This window comes from Uranotaenia lowii, chromosome 3, assembly GCF_029784155.1.
Source record: "Uranotaenia lowii strain MFRU-FL chromosome 3, ASM2978415v1, whole genome shotgun sequence".
In the NCBI taxonomy this organism is placed as follows: Eukaryota; Metazoa; Arthropoda; class Insecta; order Diptera; family Culicidae; genus Uranotaenia; species Uranotaenia lowii.
The window spans coordinates 88620851-88643591 of NC_073693.1; the positions used below are offsets into that span (position 1 = coordinate 88620851).

Sequence of the window (22741 nt, forward strand, 5' to 3'; positions counted from 1 at the left end):
TATCGGACCAATAAATTTGTATATAGAATTTAGGAAAAGGATTTGTATTTTTTTTACAAAATCATATGGCAAAATTTTTCCGATGTGAAAGCCAGCAGAATTGTGAAGAGGTGCAAGTGTGGTTAAAAAAATTGTAAATTTGGCGATGCTTTAAAAATTTTTAAATTATGGATGTTCCTTCGAGTTGTAGTTATTTTTTTCTTTCAGTGTAAAAAAGCCTTTTCATACGCTTGCAGTTCTCGTGCTGTCCGCCAATACGTCAGCAGCGCTGCAGGCGGGCCTGAAAAAGAAAACGAAATCGCCAGACAGAAGAAGGAAAAATACGCAGACGTCCAACACTTTGCTCCTATCGAAAGTCGTCGTCGTCGTTTTCGTGAGGTTTTTGCGTCCGGAAAATAGATAGTTTCCTTTCTCGGTAACTGTTTCTGGATAGATCAAATCTGGCGGATTACGGTTTCAATAATTATTTACGCGAAACGGTGAAAATCAGTGCTAATCGATCGAGTAACATACTCGATTTCTGTGGGGGTAGTTGTGAGCCAAGCGGGAGGGGAAAGCCATCACATCTATTCCGTGTGGAGTACCAGGAAAAACTATTTTTTCTTCGTTTCTGCTGGGGGAGGCCATCGTGTGAAAATCCCGTTACCGTGGGTGAAAAATTGAGAATCCGTAAGTGGTTGATCTCGAACTGTAATCCCAAGGTTCGTCCCCCAAGGAGGAAGAAAATCGCATTTTTAAACAAAGAAATGGTGGCCTGGTGCTGTTTCCAGGTTCAAAATTTGATTATATAAAGAAAACAGGCCACACTCGGTCAGCTCCACATAATTTGGTATACTTGAATCCAAGAGAGAGGGTGGCGAGGATTGTGTGAAAATACATGTCGGGGGAAGTGCGGAAAGCGAAAATTGTATTTTGTTGACATCATTTTCGTGTGTCGCAGGTATTGGAGAAACTATTGTGCAATATAACATCGGGGCAGTGAAAGAGTTATGTGAAAGTTTTCACGAATCAAAGTATCACGTCATGGTACTTTCTGTGTTGCAGTAAAATAATCCAGCCGGAAGTGAATTTTATACTAAGGTCTGAAGTACAAGAAGATTGGGTCACCACAAGTGAGTTCAATCTCAAAGCTATGTAAATTTCAGTAAGCTACGACCCGATCGATTGGTGTTGTACAGAATCAGTGGAAATCTGAGAAAAGCGATTCATGTGAATCGCAGCGGTCTACACGCTTGAATAGATTTTTCTCCCGAGTGCTTTGTTTGATTGAGTGGGTTCGCAAGAAGAGTAAAAGTGGAAGGCATATTGTTTACACCACACAACACAACCAAAGTAACCTACCAACAGCAGATCTGCAAGGTTGAAGGCATAGGCTACTTATCCGGATCAATCGTATCTACTAGCAACTTAAAAGGGTGGTAAGTTTGATACAACTTTTTCAAAGGTTTCTTGAAATTAAACTCCTTGACCTATATTTTATCACTGCAATATCCTTGACCTTGTTTGTAATTTTTTTTTATAACTTAAATAACATAAATGGCAAATAGTTATTTGGTGAATTGGTTTGGCATGAATCTTTTCGTTATATTATTTTGGAAAACATAAAAAAAATTCAAATAAACTCCTTATTTCACAAAGTTGCTCTAGAAACAGAGATAACAGGAATACTGGAATGCACCTTTTTTAATACTCCACAAGTCTGTGTAACAAAAGTGTGAACTTATAACTGACAGACTTAGTTAAATGTGATTGATTGCGGATTAGAAATAACTTTGGATAGCAATTAATAAGCTCTTAAAAAAGGAGCATAGCTATTTTATCTTGAAAGCAGAAAGTTCACAGTAGAGCACAGTTTTTTTTTACTGTGATATTTATAATTAATGTGATTTAATAAATTCAGGGTAAAACCAAGTTTAGCGGATGAGCTAGTTCCAGTAGTTTCTAAAATCATGCTAAAGGTACATCTGTTAAAAATTTAGAAATCTCGGTATCTTTGCTGCGATTACCCCGCACCTTAACTGTGTCTGTAAGTGTAACAGTAACATGTGAGAAGACAAACCCAATTTACTGCATCAACAGCAAAAGTCCTATCCGAATCGGGTTGTTCCAACTTTACGATTGGTCTCAAAACAATCGATAGAGCTTCGAACCAGAAAGTTCCATCGCTGCTGCCATCATCCAACTTCAGCTGTCTCTGTGATGGGTAGTAAGTGATTTGACCTTTAATTTCAAATGTTGACGAGCGAAGTGAAGTTTCATGTATGGATGGATGGATGAGGCATGGAGCCCATATCAGCGTTTGTTTGCTACCGGTAGGTTTGTTGGATTGCTTTGGAAGAAACAAGCTGAAGAAAGCAAATAGACGCAAATATGCGTCTTGATATGAGAACTAGAGTGAGGGAACCACTAGTTTGCTGTCCGTATCGCAATCGTTCTTTTTCGTTCTTTTGAATGCCACTGTTTGTTTCGTTCGTATTCCAAACACCTTAAACTGCTTACAACAGAGAGCTTGTTCAAGTTGTTTGGCCACAGTAGGATCAGCTACCATAAAAATAGGCCGTTCGACTTCAAATTCGCTTCAGCTGCGCGTCAAGTCGGTGAGTAATTGTCGGTCACAGTCCAGGTTAATAAGCGCCAAGCGCAAAGAGAACAAAGATCACCATTGCTAAGCTGAGACGCTGCTATTGCTAAGCGTCAAATCAACAACAAACGTGTTCTTGCTGGGCAAAAGTCAAAGAGTGTATTTCAAGTAAAACGACATTAGACTGTTCTATTTGTGTGAAAATCTTGTGAAAGTTTGTCAATTAATTACATTTGGAGAAAGCAAACAACATTATAGGAAATCACGGCAACAATAAGCATTTCAAAAATAGTAATGTGAAACTGTATAAATATATTTTTTAACAAATTTGTTGAAAAAATCCTGTTTTTTTATTTACCAAGCTAAAAAAAGTACCTACATACAGTTGCGTTAGAAAAAGAATGAAATCGCGCAGAGCAGCGCACAAAAAATTTTAAAATTCGATCATAACATTTTTGCAATACATCCATACACTATTATATCAATACACTATTAACCCTCATCCGCATTAGAGTGTCAATTTGACACTATTGCAAGTTTGAATGCTTGTAATTTTTTTCAGAAGCTTCAAAAAACAAAAATTTCTTCGGGGACCCTAAATGAATTCAAAAGTTCTTTAATATTGCATCTTCACTTTTTTATGGGCGAACCCTGGTAGGCCTGGTCAGAAAAACTACCTTTTCCGGCTGAGAGTGTCAATTTGACACTCCAAAAGTAAAATCTATCTAAGTTGTTTGAATTATTATGAATTTCATATGAAAGTTATATCAATAGAAACCTTGTAATGTCAGTAAAATATGTTTAGAACATTATTTACAGCTAAAGCTACTAGTTTTCTAGTTATTCAGCGGGAAAGAAAAAAATCCGAAAAACATGGCTCAAAAAAATTATTGCAGCTCATGCATTACATACTCAAAAAAATATCATCATATGCATATGAAAGCTTAAATTCTGGTTTACATAATGAAGTCAAGAAATTTTAATGAAAGGGTCACAAAAAGTTCAAAAAATTGGTCTGAAAAACCTTCTTTTCATTCGATTGCTTGTAAAGACTAAAAATATGAATACAAAATTTATTCTAATTTTAACATTCTACCTAGCCTCCCACCGTAGGACTCGAAGAGCAAACAAACACGTTCTGCTGGACGCGTTCTGCTTGTGGTTCTAGACATTCAGGAATGATTTTACGTTTATAATTTCCATATTTTTGTGAAATCTCGCAGCAGCGTCTCATTAGAATGTAAATTAAATTTCCTTTCCAACGGATAAAGCTTTAATTGCTTCAAACGGCGAGAAAGGACTGAAAATCCGGATGCAACCTAACGCTGAACTAAAAAAAAAGATGAAATTTCAATACGTAAAAAAGTCGCGTAAAGTTGTCAACTTTAAAAAATTGTAGTAAATCATTTTTCGTTGTATTAAAAATCTAAAAACAACAAAATGTTAGTGTTGAAAACGCAGGTTTCAGTGGTGGAAAAGAGTTAATCTTTATTTGTTTTGTTCGTCCAGTCCTCTAATAACTACTTATAACATAAGCGATAGCTATTTACATTATTCACTGAAGTGATATCCGCATTTATTAGTTTTCTCATTTTCGTGTGATATTCTGAGCTAACCACTCAGAATATCTGGCAACACTGGTGAGTTACCACGAACCTAAATTGAGTTGTTTGGCTTCACAGTGTGATGATGTAAACATTTGTACCGTGTTTACCATCATCAGCTGTCATCATCAATCATCACGGCCAGGGTTGCCAACTATTTTTCAGAAAAGTCTGGAAGATTTTTATAAAATGTCTGGAAATTTCTGCAAATGTCTGGAAACCTAAGTTTTGAAGGTGGCGACCTTTTTTTTGGTCCCCAGATCTCAATGTTACAATAGTATTTTTCTGTCACTAAATCAGTCACGTGCTCTGTCTGAATCTCAATTTAACATACATCCTCAAAGCATTTGCCAAGGTTTCGAACCCTTATTGAATTCATAGTTCATAGGTTCTACTAATCATTTCCTCAGGGTGGCCACTCGAAATCCATTTTGGATTTCCCGCATTTTTCCCGACTTTTTCCCGCATGTTAACATGAAATTCCCGGTTTTGTAAAACAGGAAACAAAACAAAAATCCGAATATTTATTTTTGAAACCACCTACCTAGACCTAGATTTCTAAGATTTGCCTTTGTTTTTATATTTTTTTCAAAAATCGTCCTGAATTGCCCGACCATGTAGAAACGTGTGATGGAAAGTATGGTATTTTTAAGTTAAAAATCATCGTTCTTTGAAACTACTATTTTGAAGATATTTTGCTCAAATTCGACCTTCAAATAATTCAATATCAAATAAGCAATTTCAAATTGCTTAGCACCTGCTCTGACATGTTTTGATCCAGATTTCACAGGATCCAAATATCTTTAGTAACCAACGCCCTAGCAGCGACAAGTCATCTGATGTCCTTTCCTTTTCTTTGAGACATTTTGAATATCATAGAAACCCCTACCTGAAAAAGACCTCGTAATACATCATACGGTAATATTATCTGATTGGAAATGATCGATTCAAAACATGAGGGGTATTACAATGGAACAAATATAAGGAAAATGAAATAATCGCTCTTGGTTTTAAAATTAAAAACTCTCTGGAGTATTCGACCGAATATTCGTTTGGCCGAATAGTTTAAAAGGTCAATATTCGGTATTTGGCCGTTGGCCGAGTACAAATTTTTTCGTCCATCATGCTTCCTCTCTATGAGCGTCGGATAGAAGCTTCAATTGTTTCGCCTCCTCGGCCGCCTCTCGCTTCCGATTTGCAAAAGTTTCAATAACAGATTGTTTTCCTTTTTTTGTTTTAATAGGACTCGACATCTCTCGAGTGAGTATAACGAGCATACTGGATTAACGATTTCGTTACGGTTATTCCCGTTGTTCAATGAAGCAAATTAAAACTAGTCAAAACCGATCCAACACGGTAGCAGGATCCATTTCGACCTGGTAGAAATCGGTCGAAGCCAATCGGAAAGAGATTGATGATCAACTGTGTATCAATTTTTACTTGTTTCGCCTTTTTCGTTCAAACTTCATTGAACAGACTTTCACCGAGCCCGGCTTTTTCCTGCATTTTTCCCGGTGGATTCCAAATCCTGTCTTTTTCCCGCATTTCCCGAATGCGTGGCCACCCTGTTTCCTGCCATATTACACCATGACAAAATTGAATTTTCATAGAATCTTAGAACAATTTATGTCCAAACACAAAAGTCTGGAATTGTCTGGAAGAAATGCCAAAAGTCTGGAATTCTGGAAACCTAAAAAAATGTCTGGTCCAAAAAGTCTGGAAGATCCAGACAAAATCTGGAAGGTTGACATCACTGATCACGGCTATTGTTTCAATTGTGAATTGACTCAAAGCATGCGGAACCAAAACAAACTGTTTTGGTTTCGCCGACGGAGCGGCAGATTTCCTCTGCTGACACCGTAAGTATCAACCACTTTTTGAACTTTTTGGGACTCTTTCATTCAAAAAATTTAAATTAATATTTCTTGACTTCATTATGTAAACCATAATTCAAGCTTTCATATGCATAAGATAGATATTTTTTGAGTATGTTATGCATGAGCTGCAGTAATTTTTCTGAGGCATGTTTTTCCGGATTTTTTTTTCTTTCCTGCTGAATAACGAGAAAACTAGTAGCTGTATATAATGTTCTAAACATATTTTAATGACATTACAAGGTTTCTAGTGATATAAGTTTAGTTGTAATTGGTTAGATATGAAAAGAGTTATAACGATTTTAGCTTGGAGCGTTAAATTGACACTCCTAAGTCTGATAAGGGTAACGAAATCTAGTGCGGATGAGGGTTAAAGGAAAATTGGCAGCCTGCAATTGAATATGTTATACAGTTTTTTTTTGTCTTTTAAAGATTCCATTATGTACTTTTTCTTGTATTATTTTTTGATGCATCTTGAAGCTTAAACGTGCTAAAATGAAAAAAAAAATCAGATTTTACAAGATCTAGCTGGTAATTTTCGAGTGTTGAACTGATTGGCATGATTTTTATCCAACCGGTTTAACATATACAATACTTTTGTAGAACAATTAACATCAATAAATGACTGTTACCTCAGTTTAATAAAATACCTATGAAAAATTATGGTTTCGTTAGTAATACTTGTTTTTTGATTACTTTTTTGTAATCAGAAGCTAAAACTGAACAGATTTGAACATTTTCATGGCATATTTGGGACTAATTCTAAAGTTTTGCAAATTTGAGTTGGGAAAATTCAGCATTTTCTCGAACTTCAAAAGCCTTTTTTATAGAAAAATCACTAGAAAATCCAACTTTTGAGTACCAATTTTGAAGAACAAGAATCGTTCTATAATAACAGGCTTACAAAGTGGAAAATTTCCAGCAGATCCTTCGAGTTATCAACGAAAAATGTAAGTTTCCTTGTAAATCAAAAGATTTTCCGTGATTGTGACGTCGCAGTATGTAGCAATACTAGAGCAGGTCTGCCTTTGCACTACCTTCTTTAAATATTCCTTGGTTTCAGAAATCAGACGTCTCTTCTCTAACATGTAGGTTCACTAGGTTTCAGTACCTAGTGAACCTGCATATAAGAGAAGCTCTGTTCAAACTCTAAAGTGAACGCTCAGTAAATCCAACAAAACATCAAACAATATTGAATTTGATGCCCAGTTGATAGCGATAAACGGTATGAATGACTTGAATTTTGATAACAAACACATAGTTTTCTAACTACGAACACGACCCATCAGAGCAGTGAAAAAAAAGCTCATAATCATAAATTCGTATGACGAGATTTAAAATTATTTGCTTTAACTAAAACAGCAATCACAATACTCTTCTTGTTTGAGTTTTCAATTACAAAGCTCAAAGCTCCACGATGAAAGCTCGGATAGCTCGAATCGATTGGAATCGATTTTGACAGTTGGTTTTGTATCGTTTGTAATTCTGTGTTTTAGACGTCGCTTCTCCTACATGTAGTTTTACTAGATACAACAAACTATTACTAAAGTTTTTGGTTGGCCCCAACTATAAATAAACCACATAGGTTTGCTATCGATTATGTTAACGTTACTTTTGCGTTTGACTAGTTTAATGTTGTATTGTTTATATTCTGATTTATATATAAAACGAAAAAAAAGCATTTTTTTAAACGAAAAAAAATATCGATGATTTTGGACTGGACATTGAAAAAAAAATATTTTCTATGAACCTTAAATGTCAATTTAAAACTAAGATTTCAAGAGGCTGGTTTTTTTGAAAATCGGTTTAAAATGGTCAAAATCATGATTGCATAACATTAATGCTTGTTTTCCTAAAAAATATTGAAATACCAAAGTGTAAAGATGAGTTAGTGATCTGAGTAAAGGAAGAATAAAAAATCTCTCGCACTACAGGCCAAAATTGATTATTTGCCTAGCAGAAGTTGACATGCAAATTTGAGTAGGATCTGACTTCTGAAAAAGTCTTTCGAAAGTCTTCTCTTCTACTACGGTGGTGCTTCTCGTTAGGCGACCGTGAAAAATCGGTTCAGCTAGTTTCAACTTAGTCGTACCTCTGTTATGTAGTCAATAGGATGTTCCAAAGCAGTAGTGAAGATGCTTTAGCATGCTTTACACAAAAGTTGCAGGATGCTGCAGCGCCAGATCGCTAAAAGCCTTTCTACGATCAAAATATCACTTTTTATTTAATAAATACTAGATTTTTTTTAGGTAAATGGTTATACAGGAAAACAGGCTAATCTTCTATGATTATTATTACAAATGTTTAAAGTTGAACAATCACATAAATGGATGGTAGGGGGAAGTTGTCACTTCCGGACACTTAAGATTTTCAAGCAATTACTTCAAAAATAGATTTTTGTAAATATTGGTTCCTCTACTGATTTGAAGAGTACCAATATTATGATCACTTAACTATATTAGAAAAAAATTAATTTACAACATATTCATGTGGTAAGAGAAATCATTTCATGTTAGTTTTCGCTCATTTCAAAAAGTGTTGTCTAAGGCCGGACACTACGAATTACTTCACCAAAGTTGTCACCAATGGCACAAAAACGTAGCAAAATGACTGACATCACTTGCACAGGCCTTGTGAGTATGGGTTTTACAATACTGAACGTTCTATGAAGCCAGTCATAAAAGTTTATGGACAAACCTGAATGAAACATTTGTTTCGAAAAAAATAGATAAAAATTGTCTATGACCGGACAGCAGAATCCAAAGTTTCGCAGAGGACCAAAATAGTTTCGTTATTGAATCCTTATCTTCTGCTAACCATTTGAGGGTGCTATAGAGATGAAAAAATTACAGTTTCAAGTTGAAATCATCTATAGTTTTGAATATTTTCTTGTCCGGTCATAAAGTCTGCTTCATTTAATATTGGAACACAAACAATTGCGTGTAGTTCAGTCATTTATTAACGAATTCATAATTTGTTTTTCATACAAATGTAGCATTTTCTTTACTCTTTCATAAAAAAAAATTAAAAAAATTATTCATTGCTGTTTCGAAGAAATTCTCGTACTTTTCCCGTAATACGGCACATTAGGCGGCGCACACCCTTTTCGTCCACCGTTTTGGCGATTTGATTCCACCAGTTCTTCATTTGAGTCATGTTCCTAACAAGTTTTCCCTTTGCCTTAAGCCTCCGCTTCGTGATTGCCCAGTATTTCTCTATCGGCCGGAACTGGGGGCAGTTTGGGGGGTTGAGGTCCTTCGGTATTACGCTGACCCCGTTCGTTGCGTACCATTCCATAACCGTTTTGCTGTAATGGCAGCTTGCGAGGTCCGGCCAAAACATTACTGGACGGTCGTGGGCACGAATAAACGGCAGAATCCGTTTCTGTAGGCACTCTTTTTTGAAGACTTCTGATGTCATTGTCTTGTCAGTGAGAAAGACTTTGGTTTTCTGTCCACAACTGCATATCCCCTGCCAAATCATGTACTTGCGGGCGAATTTATCCGCAAACACGAACTTAAATTTTGCAGGTACATCCCCCCGAGCCGTCGCCAAATAAAATTTTTGACCTGGGATTTGCCCAAAGTCCGCCTTCACGTAGGTCTCATCGTCCATCAGAATAAGTCCGTCGAACTTGGTCAGCACTTGGTCGTACGGCTTTCGAGCACGGATTCTGGCCACATTGTTCTGCTTCAGCGTCCGATTTGGCTGTTTGCTGGCTCGGAATGACCTTATTCCTTCCCGGAGGCGAATTCGTCGCACCGTACTGTGTGCGGCCTGGAACTTATTGGCCAAATCGCGGTCTGAAAGATTGGGATTCCTCTTGACGGCCTTGATGACTTTCCCACGCAGTTTCCGGTCGACAGTTCCACTCCGACGCTTCGAATGCGGCTTCCGAGCCGTCGTCAATGTTTCCTTGTACTGCTTGATAACACGCCATACGGTATTTCTGGGCATTTTAAGCTGTTTAGCTAGCTTCGATGCCGACAACAATGGATTTTCAAGAAAACTGTGCACAATTTGATCTCTCCTTTCGGCTTCCATGGCGGTTGTTTACAAAATGCTATCGTTTGGTGTTATGACATAAATACATGGTGAAAGGTAATGAATTTCCCGACACGTGGGTGAAAAAAGTTTCCAAATCCGTCCACTAGGAGCGCCACAATGAGCAAAATAATTTGTTCCAATATTAAATGAAGCAGACTTTAGACAACAATTTGGTATCCGGTCATAGACAAATCGCATTTTTTTTTAATGTTCCTAATATTTCGTTTGAACTTCCGTTTTGTTATCTCACATCTACTGTAATCGGAAGATAACCAATCAACGATGTCGTTCATGTGCAGTTCAAATTTTACAAGCCGAAAAAACTGACCACAATACAAATGCAAAGTTTAGGCGATTCTCTCCGTACTACTAGACAAAACCTTTAGATGCCTATCTTTGGTTTACCTTTTCAGATTGGATTATCATATTTCTAACACTATATCAGGCTTCTATTTACTTTATTTTCATGGTGTTAAAAAATTATAAGGATATTGTGTTTTCGAAAAATCTATGTTGTCCGGCCATAGGCGATGTCCGGCCATAGACGACTTCCCCCTATATGGTGATCTGATGTCTGATAAAATATTACGATCATCCATTGTGTTGTGTTTGTGATTCATCTCTAATAGATGTTAAGTATGATTTGTATTATGTTTTCATAACTTGAAATTTTTTCATATGTTGATCATATGTTTTGAACGTCAATTTAGATACACGCAGAGAAAACTTGGATTTTGATACAAAACAAAACTGACTTTGACTCAAAACATTCATTTTTTTGAATCAAACTCCCGTTTTCATTGAATCAATGAATTATCGTTCTGATTCAAATGAATAATTTTTGAAAGAAAGAATTAATTTTTTGAACTGAATAATTTTGGACTTTGATTTTAAACAAATTCTTTGATTCAAAAGAAATTTGTTCAATTGCATATTTCGTTTAAAACAAAGTGAATTTTCTTTCAACCAAAGAAAATTGTTTTCAACAGAAAAGAATAATTTCTTTAATTTAAAATTTTAAACTTAGAAGATATTTTGGATTGTGCAAGAACCGAATTTCGAATAAAGTTTGTCCGGTTGTTTCGAAAATCGAAACTAGTGAATCAGAGATAGCTATTTAGGAGGATTCAGGATGAAGAATGGTAAGTTTGTGTTAATCCATTAATCAAAAAGTGAATGTTTAGGATTTTATATAAACTCTTGCATTGTTACAGGACCACGGCTGATTCCGCCCCAAATCCAGCGGTCTGATTATCTTCGGCCCGATCTTCAGCGGCAATCACCAGTTGGATGACCACTAAAGCTAGCAACTGGAGCTGCTTCCGGAGCTCTATTAAGCGGCCCAAAAAGAATGCCCTCAGGCCAAAATTAGGACCGGATGTTTCAATTATAGTCAACTAGTGCAAGTGTTAATTTTGTGAATAAAAATGAATTTGAAATCTATATTCTTTCTTTTTATTATTCAAAATTCCTTATAGGAACTTCTGACAACAGAAAATATTTCTTCCAATTGGAATAAAAGGAAATGGTTCAATGAACCAATCCTTTTAAATCTAAGTCTAAATTACATTGTAGCAAACGAGAACAACTTTGCATCAAATGGAACTGTTTTTTGTTTCAAAGCATTGATATTTTGATTCAAAGATTTTTCACAAGAAAAATTCTTCGGAACAAAGGAAATTGCATTTGAATCAAAGGAATTTTTATCTATCTCAAAATCAAAGGAAAAAATCCTTTGTTTTTGCGGCACTTTCCTTTGAAATAAAAAATCTTTTCGCTGCGTGTATTCAAACACTTTCTCAACCGTATTTCGAATTTTAGATTGTTTCCAGTCGCATTCACCAACGGCGGCAACATTAGAACAAACTAAACAAACATGACCGCAACGGACAACACGATACGCTTCAGTGACCACACGCTGGACAAAGCGACCAAGGCAAAGGTGACACTCGAGAACTACTACAGTAATTTGATCGCCCAGCATGGGGAACGCAAGCAGCGGCAGGCCAAGCTGGAGGCATCGCTCAAAGATGAAGGCCTCTCGGAATCCCAGCGACAGGAAAAGCGGATGCAGCACGCCCAAAAGGAGACCGAATTCCTACGGTTGAAACGATCCCGACTAGGGGTGGAGGATTTCGAAGCCCTGAAAGTCATCGGAAGGGGTGCGTTTGGGGAAGTACGGTTGGTACAGAAAAAGGACACCGGTCATGTTTATGCGATGAAAGTTTTACGGAAGGCGGATATGTTGGAGAAGGAGCAGGTGGCACACGTAAGGGCAGAGCGAGACGTGCTTGTAGAGGCCGACCATCAGTGGGTTGTCAAAATGTACTATAGTTTTCAGGTAGGTCGAGTTATTTTTTTTAAATTTCTATAGTAATTTAACATTATTGTTTTTATTTTTTAGGATTCTGTTAATCTTTATTTGATCATGGAATTCCTGCCTGGCGGAGACATGATGACGTTGCTCATGAAGAAAGATACCCTATCCGAGGAATGTACACAGTTCTATATAGCGGAAACGGCGCTGGCTATCGATTCGATACATCGACTCGGGTTCATCCATCGGGACATCAAACCGGACAACTTGCTACTGGATGCCCGTGGTCATTTGAAATTATCTGATTTCGGTCTCTGTACCGGGCTGAAGAAATCGCACCGAACCGACTTCTATCGAGATCTGTCCCAGGCCAAACCATCTGACTTCATCGGAACCTGTGCCAGTCCAATGGACTCCAAAAGAAGGGCCGAAAGCTGGAAGCGGAATCGACGGGCTCTGGCCTACAGTACGGTGGGAACACCGGATTACATTGCACCGGAGGTGTTTTTGCAGACAGGGTACGGTCCGGCTTGTGACTGGTGGTCTCTCGGTGTGATTATGTACGAAATGTTGATGGGCTATCCGCCGTTCTGTTCGGACAACCCTCAGGACACATATCGGAAGGTGATGAACTGGCGCGAGACTTTAATTTTCCCACCGGAAACACCCATCTCGGAGGAAGCTCGAGACACGATTGTCAAGTTTTGTTGTGAAGCGGAAAGAAGGTACGGAAATTATTCTATTCAAGCGCTTCATCAATCTTTGATTACGTCCTAACATTATTTCTTTGGTTGTAGGTTGGGATCGCAACGTGGCATTGAGGACCTTAAGCTGGTTTCTTTCTTCCGGGGTGTCGATTGGGAACATATCCGAGAACGGCCAGCTGCCATACCGGTTGAGGTTCGCTCGATTGACGACACATCCAACTTCGACGATTTCCCCGATGTTGCCCTCGAAATTCGTAAGTATTGAAAAGGGCAATCATTTTTTTTCAACCATATGCCCTCTCGATAATGATTCTGAATCTGAGTTTGGATTCCAATTTTGAGTTGAGAGTCTTACAACTGAATTCTTATTAACTTTATTCGTCTTTTAGCTGCCCATCCAACACCGGAAGGAGAAGTGCTCAAGGATTGGGTCTTTATCAACTACACCTTCAGACGGTTCGAGAGCCTTACGCAGCGTGGGACTCCGACCAAAAAGTAAGACGAGAACATCGCATTTGTTGCTGCAAACAATTCTTCCGGTCTACGCTCGATTTTATCAATTATCTATCCACCACCTAACAACAACCAAACAAACTTTGCAAAATCTAATCTCACGCTTCGCCACAGTCAGACGTGACAGTTGCCCGATATGGTTAAAAATCGTAGGATAAGCAAACATTGTGACAACCCTGCAGAAATAGTCCGAATACCGGAGGTTTTCGATGACTCAATAAATCAGATGAACTATTATCAACCCGTCGAAACGTTGCAAGCTTGACGCCCTCTTATTGACGTGTGTAGGTGTCTCAACGGCAACCCGTAATACAGTATCCTCTATCGAAACGAAACAGATGTTGATATTCACAAATATTTTTATCACTGAGAACCTGTAAGCTATACCCTAAAGCTATACACTGCTGAAAACGCGAAGATGTTAGCAATTTTTTTGTTCCGGTACAGTTTAGTAAATGCCTATTTTTTCCGTTTAAAGTTAGGTTTTTTCAAAAAAAAGTTTACTGTCTACTATCCTTCACACAGCGACTTATGATAATTCTATTTCTATATTCGTTTGTAAAATTTGGCGTGTGATACAAGACCAAGAATTAGTTTGCCAAGCCCTTCCACAGAAGCTGCGGATTTTAATATCGTTTGTGCTATTTGGTATTCGTATATTGAAGGTGACACAATTTACTAACAGAATTCCGTTCTCCTTTTGATTCTTAATGGTTTAACTAGCGTTGATAGGAATAACGTAGAAAATAAAATAAACTATTTTGCTGTGTAAACAAAGAAGAAATCTCTAACTCATCGAGACGGCGAAATACACATTATCACCCGACAACATTCGGATTGGCTGGACTAGAAATTGGCAACATGTGGGATAGGATTTTCAAGAGCAAGCTAAAGGAATAGTATTATTGTAGGAGTTATTATATTTAGTTGATTATTTCTAATAGACTTAGGTTCGTCTTTTTTTATTAGACAATATGTAATGATTCGCTCTGTTTTGTCGATTAGTGATTTTAGTTTTGTATATACCGAAAAAAAAAAGTTTAAACGATTGTTTAAAAATAATGAGAAAGAAAGCACTTTTACAAGAATGGCTTAGTTTATCCTTGTTTCTTGTTTGTTTTTGCTAGGAGCAAAACGATTCGTAATAATGCTAACAGAATGTGAGCCTTTGTTGATTAAAATCTGAGAAAGAAATTTATTTATGTTTTACTTTTGCGGTCTCTAAAATGTATCGTTTAGAATAAAAGTGCTTTGTAAAAGTAGCAAACAGGAGCCGAATTTCACCCGTGTTCAGTTTTTATCATTGTATGCCAACAGATAAAGATTAAATTTGATAAACCAATTAACATACTTTTTGTAGTAACAAGTAAGTCCCGAAATAAGAAAATGTAGACTAAGAAAACAAAAATGCGTTCAATAGAGTAATATTTAAAGATTGCAATTGTAATTCGCAGAGTCTAGTAGCTGTGGTAGCAATTTCCATAAACCTATTCGTTTACTAACTTGTTTCTTCGGCATATTGGACCTTCAAAACTTCTTTGTGTGGTATGGTAAGACAGCTCCTAGATGCGAAAATTCCCTCAAAATGCATTCACACTAAAACAATACAACAAGAGAAAAAAAACCAACACGTACACTAATAGCCTATTGTAAACTGAAAAATAAAGTGATACAGACATTAAGTGGAAATGAAATATAAAAAGGTTCTGGATTTGTGGAATTTAAGATGACATCCTGTCCATCACTCGGCTTAAACAGCCCAAATTGGGCGATTTTTACCACGTAAAATATGTAAATGTAAATAGTGAGAAGAATATTTATTCGAGTATGAGCAATTCTTAAACTACTCTAATATACATGTTTCATAATTTTTTAATAGACACGAATGCCCCAAGGTGGTAAAATGTCATTAATAAACCAAAAAAAAAACTTTTTAAGGTTTCAGGAAAGTCTCCCTAGTAGATCCAGAGATAGCCGAAAATTAACTATTTCACTAGAAGTTCCAAAGGTAACAAAAATGAAAAAAAAATATTACGTGTCTTGATGGGATGGCTATCTACCGATGCGACAATTCCAGTAAGTATGTAGTTTATAATGATTTGTCGATGACCCATTAAATATGTGAGAAAAAATGACTCCAAAAGCTATCGCTTCCTTTTCATAGGTTCGACGAAAGCGATACTTCGTATAGGTATGATCTGGAATTGGCTTTTTTTTGTGCCGAAGAAGGAATATCTTCAGAACTTCCGATGATTCGACGCGCAGACTGAGTCGATTTGGGGTCATTTATGAATTTCTCAAACCCTGGGATCTGAAAAGCTCCGTTTTGCTTCAAAACTCATAAATGATTTTTTGCAGCATTTTTAAGTAACGTTTATATGAGTAAATTTAAACATTTAGGTTGTATGGAAAAATTGAATATTGAATACTGAAAAATTAACATTATTTTTGTTTCTTCTGTGGAACCGAGCCTGTAATTTTTTTTTTGTGCAAATTTATAAATTTTCTCAAGGCAATTTTCCGCTGAACAACTTTTTCGAAGATCGTAAATTCGTATCTTATTAGACAAAAAAATAATCAGGTGTTGAATAGTGGCACATCTTCTGGAATTAAAAAATAAAAAAATCAATTGACATCACTGCTGAATGTCTAGCGAGGTATTGCAAGACTAACTTTTCTTGCAATACTTCGCGAGGCATCAGCAGTGATGTCAGTTGAATTTATTATTTTTCAATGTTAAAAGATATTAAACAGCTAACGACTTTTTGCCTAATAAGATTTGAAGTTACGGCGTTTGACAAAATAGTTCAGCGGAAAATTTCCTTCAGAGAATTTATAAATTCATTCGTTTCGCATCACTCACTGGAGACGGTCGAGACTCGAGTTTGTTTTCTCTCGCGTGTGTGGCAAAAGTTTACATTATTTGCCCCTTATACCTACCGTGTAGTGCCGCTATCCGAATTATCCGGACTTATGTACCGTTACACCGGATAGCTAAGTTCAGAACGGCTGGTTCGTCAAATCACCCAGCAAATCATTATCCCGGCTGAATACAATAGCCTTGGTTCAGCATCCATTCGCCATCAAACAAAGGACCACGTTGTTGGCATCAGGTTTGATAGAGTGGTCCACATTAATAGAGTGGTTCATTTTTTTCCCAAAAAGTTTTTTGGGTTTTTATTTTTATTTTTTTTTTTCATTTATTTGGTTTTCTTTATTTGCTTTTCTCTTTCGTTATTATTATTCTAAATTAAAAGATTTTTTTTTTTATTTATATTATATATAAATTTTTTTTTTCTAATTTAATTTTAAATTGCGGTTGCATCTCCTCCTGTGCCCGTTAGTTCGGAAAGTCACCGGCTGATGGATGACGACGGCGAGACGGGCAAAGATCCCCCTTTACGGGAGGATATTTCCGAGGAAATTGTTTCCAAAGAAAGATTACAGGTCCACCCGATGTACCTCACGGACACGGAAGATGACCCTTCTCCTCTCCCAAAGACCCTTTCCCCACAAATGCCCTTTGTGTTTGGAAACTCCACGCCAGCATCAACCCCTCAAGCGAATTCCCCCGTTGGAAAAGATAATGAGTTGCTTCAAACTGCCCCTCGCCGTCGGGTTTACCAACCTGAATCGACGGGACCTTGGGTAGTTTACATCCGGTCCAAAACTAATGGGAAATCACCCAATGTGATTTCAATCGCCCGGGACCTTGATCGTTCTTACCCTTCCGTAATCAGCTACCAGCCGATGAGACCGCACAAAATGCGCATTGTTGTTGGTAGCCTGAAGGAAGCAAATGCCATTGCTTGTGACCCGTAGTTTACGATCGAGTATCGTGTTTACGTTCCCGCTCGTGACGTGGAAATTGACGGAGTGGTAACCGAAGAGGGTTTGACCGTCGATGATCTTGTGGAGTCCGGGGTTGGCCGATTCAAAGACCCTGGTCTTCCCACGGTTAAGGTGCTGGACGCGCGGCGGCTAAAATCAGCTCATGACGAGGGGGAAAAACGAACATTTTCCCTGTCGAACTCCTATCGTGTTACCTTTTCCGGCACTGCACTTCCTGATTTCGTTGCGATCGGGAAGGTTCGTCTACCTGTGAGACTTTATGTGCCTTCGGTCATGTACTGCCAAAATTGCAAGCAGTTGGATCATACGGCCGCCTACTGTTGCAATCAGGCACGCTGCTCTAAGTGCGGGGAGAAGCATGAGGAAGCTTCGTGTGAAATAGAAGCAGTAAGCAAGTGTTTGTATTGCACAGGCGAGAAATCTCATGCTCTCTCGGCGTGTCCGAAGTACATATCGCGCCGGGAAAAAATCAAGACTTCTTTAAAAACCCGCTCTAAGAAATCATATAGATACATGCTGATGAAGTCTTTGCCAATCGTCTCAGAGAACCAGTTTGGCCTTCTAAGTGAGTATGAATCCGAAGGGGAGGATCCATGTGAAGGAACATCAGCTGGGCCATTTGTTAAAAATAATGTTTCACAGGCTCCAAAAAGGAAACGCACAACTAACACACAACCCCGATCAGCTGCCAGCAAAGTTAATAAAACAAAAAATCCTCGAAGTGGAAATAGTTATTCTACCCCTCCTATTCAGAGACCTCCGGGTTTTAATCCGTCCCCGAAGGACTTCCCTCCACTTTCTGGTAAGTCAAAACCCCAGACTTCCCTTCAGAATTCAGGACCATCAGTAGCAAACAGGAATGCAACAATTCCCAGAGAAACTGCATCTGATCCATCGTCGAACAGTTTGCCCAGCTTTTCATCTGATGGTAAGATGAAATTTTCAGAAATTGTTGCGTTCATCTTGGACTTTTTCAGTGTACCAGCAGGTTGGAGGACTATGATTAATATGTTTGTACCTCTTTTGAGAGAAGTCTTGAAAAAGAAAGCTTGTACTATGACCCTCATCGCAGAAGCAATTTCTTTTGATGAATAACTCGTCCACTGAGGTAAGAGAAATTGTTTCTGTATTGCAATGGAACTGCAGAAGTATTTTACCAAAATTAGACTCCTTTAAAGTATTGGTACACAATTTGAATTGTGATGTGTTCGCCTTATGCGAAACTTGGCTCTCTCCAAACACTGATTTCAACTTCCATAGCCACAATATTATTCGCCTGGATCGAGATGGGCAAAGAGGGGGTGGCGTTCTTTTGGGGATCAAGAAATGCTACTCTTTCTATCGTATTCCACTACAACCATCTCCAGGTATTGAAGTCGTCAGTTGCCAAGCTAGAATTAAAGGCCAAGACCTTTGCCTAGCCTCGGTATATATTCCGCCAAATTCAAGCGTGAGCGGGAACCAATTGGCGAATATTATTTCACTTCTTCCAGAACCCCGACTAGTTCTGGGAGACTTCAACTCCCATGGCGTGGGCTGGGGTAGCTCACATGATGATGATCGTGCTAACATGATATATGAGCTGTGCGACGACTTCAACATGACTGTCTTAAACAATGGGGAAGTGACTCGAATTAATGGATCCCAATCACAGCATAGTATTTTAGACCTTTCATTAGCTTCTTCCTCTCTGAGTTTGGATTGTACGTGGAAGGTAATCCAAGACCCTCAGGGAAGCGATCATCTGCCTATCAATATTTCTATCACCAGTGGTCGTAGTCCACCCGAAGAAATCAATATTCCTTATGACCTCACTAAGAATATAGATTGGAAAAAGTATGCATCGGGTGTCATTGAAGCCATCGACTCAACAGACGAACTGCCTCCGGAGGCAGAGTACAGTTTTATTTCCGGGACAATTGTGGACTGTGCAATCGGGGCACAGGTCAGACGGAATGAAAGCTCAACGATACAAAAACGGCCTCCCACTCCGTGGTGGGATGGAGACTGCTCACGTGCGCGAGGAGAAAAGTGCAAGGCGTTTGCCGAGTTTCGCAGGACCGGATTGCCAGAGAAGTTCCAACGTTACTTGGCCTTGGAACACAAGTTCAAGAACTTGATCAAGGGCAAGAAAATGGGGGGTACTGGCGGCGATTCGTGGATGGGTTATCTCGAGAAACGTCTTTGCACACGCTTTGGAGAACGGCACGAAACATGCGAAATCACACTCCTTCGAACGAAAGTGAGGAAAGCTCGAGTCGATGGTTGATACAGTTCGCGAAAAAGGTCTGCCCGGACGCAGCACCAGCTCAGAAAAACTATCGGGGTACAGAGAATTGTTGCGTAACGGAAGATCAATTCTCGATGGTCGAACTTTCACTTGCGCTCTTGTCCTGCAACAATTCAGCTCCCGGATTGGACAGAATCAAATTCAACTTGTTGAAGAATCTGCCAGATTCCGCTAAAAAACGTCTATTGAATTTATTCAATAAGTGTTTGGAACTGAACATTGTTCCGCATGACTGGAGACAAGTGAAAGTCATTGCCATACAAAAACCGGGAAAACCAGCTTCTGAATACAATTCGTATAGGCCGATTGCAATGCTCTCGTGTCTCCGGAAATTGCTCGAAAAAATGATTCTCTTTCGGCTGGATAAATGGGTTGAATCAAACAATCTGTTGTCAAGTACACAATTTGGATTCCGTAGAGGCAAGGGTACGAACGACTGTCTAGCATTACTTTCATCAGACATTCAATTGGCGTTTGCCCAAAAAGAGCAGATGGGGGCAGTATTTCTGGACATCAAAGGGGCATTCGATTCGGTGTCCATAGAAGTGCTATATAGTAATCTTAACTCTTGCGGACTTTCACCAATATTGAACAATTTTCTATACAACCTGTTGTCTGAAAAATACATGCATTTTAGCCATGGAGAAACAAACGTTGAACGAATTAGTTACATGGGTCTACCCCAAGGCTCATGTTTAAGCCCCCTGCTATACAACTTTTATGTCCAAGAAATCGATGCTTGTATGGCACAAAATTGCACGCTAAGACAGCTTGCGGATGACTGTGTTGTTCATATCACAGGTAAAAAAGGCACTCAAATTAAACCTCCGTCGCAAGAAACTCTAAATAATTTATCACATTGGGCCAGGAACCTAGGCATCGAGTTTTCGCCTAGTAAAACCGAGTTAGTAGTTTTTTCAAGGAAGCATTCTCCTCCTCAAATAGAGCTCCTTATGATGGGTAGAACTCTAACTCAATCTCTTAGTTTTAAATATTTGGGTGTCTGGTTCGACTCTAAATGCCTCTGGGGAAAACATATTAGGTACTTGACACAAAAATGCCAAAAAAGGATCAATTTTCTTCGAACGATTACTGGAACCTGGTGGGGTGCTCATCCACAGGACCTCATCAGGTTATACCAAACAACGATACTGTCGGTCATAGAATACGGAAGCTTTTGCTTTGGGTCCGCCGCGCAAACCCACTTGATTAAACTAGAACGAATACAGTATCGTTGTTTGCGTATTGCCATGGGTTGTATGCAGTCGACACATACGATGTGTCTCGAAGTACTGGCGGGAATAATGCCGTTGAAAAATCGGTTCTTCGATTTATCGCTACGTTTCCTAATTCGAAGTGTTACTATGAATCCTTTGGTGATAGAAAATTCGGAAAGGCTTATGAATATTAATTCGCAAGTAAAATATGTAAACAATTATCAAACTTTTAGTCAGTTAGAAATAAACCCTTCTTTGTTAAATTCGGACACGAGTCACTTTTACCCGATCAGCAGTTCCTTAATAAAATTCGATCTGTCTATGACCGCTGACATCCGTGGAATTCCAGATCACGTCCGACCCAACGTCATTCCTTCAATCTTTGCATCAAAAGTACGTGAAATTGACCCTACAAAAATGTTCTTTACTGATGGTTCTAGAATCGACGGCGCGACTGGTTTCGCAGTGTATAATGAGCGCTTTGAAGCTTCGTTCAAGCTTCGAGAGCCATGCTCCGTTTACGTTGCCGAACTAGCCGCAATTTATTGTACCTTGGAACACATTCGCACACTGCCCGTAGACCACTATTTCATCTATTCGGATAGTCTCAGCTCCGTTGAGGCGATTCGATCGATGAAACTGATGGAGCGCTCTTCCCATTTTTTGCTGGAAATTTCAGGGATATTGGGCGCTTTGATCGAAAATTCGTACAAGATTACCTTAGCTTGGATCCCGTCTCATTGTCTTATACAAGGCAATGAGAAGGCGGACTCATTGGCTAAGGTGGGCGCGTTACAAGGTGAAATCTTTGAGAGGATAATAACTTACAATGAAAATTTTTCAATACCTCGCACTTTAGCGATTAACGCTTGGCAGTCTAGCTGGGACAATGGCACAAAGGGACGTTGGCTCCATACGATTATCCCTAAGGTTCCGACGAAGGCATGGTTTAAGCATTTTAACATGAGTCGCGATTTCATTCGCGTGGTTTCTCGGCTCATGTCAAATCACTGCCGGCTTGACGCGCATTTGTTTCGTATACAACTAGTTACAAGCAATGTTTGTGTTTGTGGGGATGGCTACCACGACATTGATCATGTTGTGTGGACGTGTGAACGGTTTGATCGATCGAGGGCTTGGCTACTGGATACCCTTAGGGCCCGAAGTAAACTACCTGGTGTTCCAATTCGAGACATCTTGGCAAACTTAGATCTTGAATATTTGTACCCTATATACAAATATCTTAAAATGTCTGACTTGGTCGTCTAGTCCTCTTCCACTCTGTCTGTACTCTATCTAATGCTCGTTTCGTCTATTTATTAGAACAAACTTTCATCCGACGGTTCCTACAACACCACAAAGAAGGCTGGCCAGGAAGTCGAAAACCCTGAGGTAGCTATCGAAACCACAGCTACAGGAAGCCACCACCGGACCCTAACGGAATCTGTTCTTGGAAGTGACCCCAGTTAATCCCCTTTCCTTTCCTATAATAAGTTGAATTAACAGTTGAGTAGCCGCGACGATTGCGGCCCCCCTCTTACTAACCCAAAGTTAGGAAAAATACTCCCGGCACATAAAAACTTTATAAGTAAAATGCCTTAATAAAACCTTTTGTAAATAAAAAAAAAAAATTATAAATTGGCATAAAAATCATTTGCAGGCTCGTTTCCACAGAAGCAACAAAAATGATGTTAATTTTCCAGTACAATATATTCAACTTTCCCACACAAACAAAAAGT

The 22741-nt window shown here is 38.6% G+C and overlaps 1 protein-coding gene across 2 annotated transcripts; it reads left to right on the forward strand.

Annotated features, from left to right (window-relative positions):
- The first annotated feature begins 306 nt into the window (after window positions 1-306).
- Window positions 307-13894, forward strand: LOC129754476 (serine/threonine-protein kinase tricornered). 2 transcript variants are annotated; one of them, XM_055750576.1, is made up of 6 exons: window positions 307-669; window positions 941-1418; window positions 11928-12447; window positions 12511-13148; window positions 13221-13384; window positions 13520-13894. In XM_055750576.1, the coding sequence occupies exons 3-6, from the start codon at window positions 11983-11985 to the stop codon at window positions 13627-13629; spliced, it is 1377 nt and encodes a 458-aa protein (XP_055606551.1). In that variant the 5' UTR covers window positions 307-669; window positions 941-1418; window positions 11928-11982; the 3' UTR covers window positions 13630-13894. The 2 variants fall into 2 exon arrangements, with proteins under 2 accessions (XP_055606551.1, XP_055606552.1); XM_055750577.1 differs by having other exon boundaries at window positions 340-415.
- Window positions 13895-22741: the final 8847 nt, after the last annotated feature.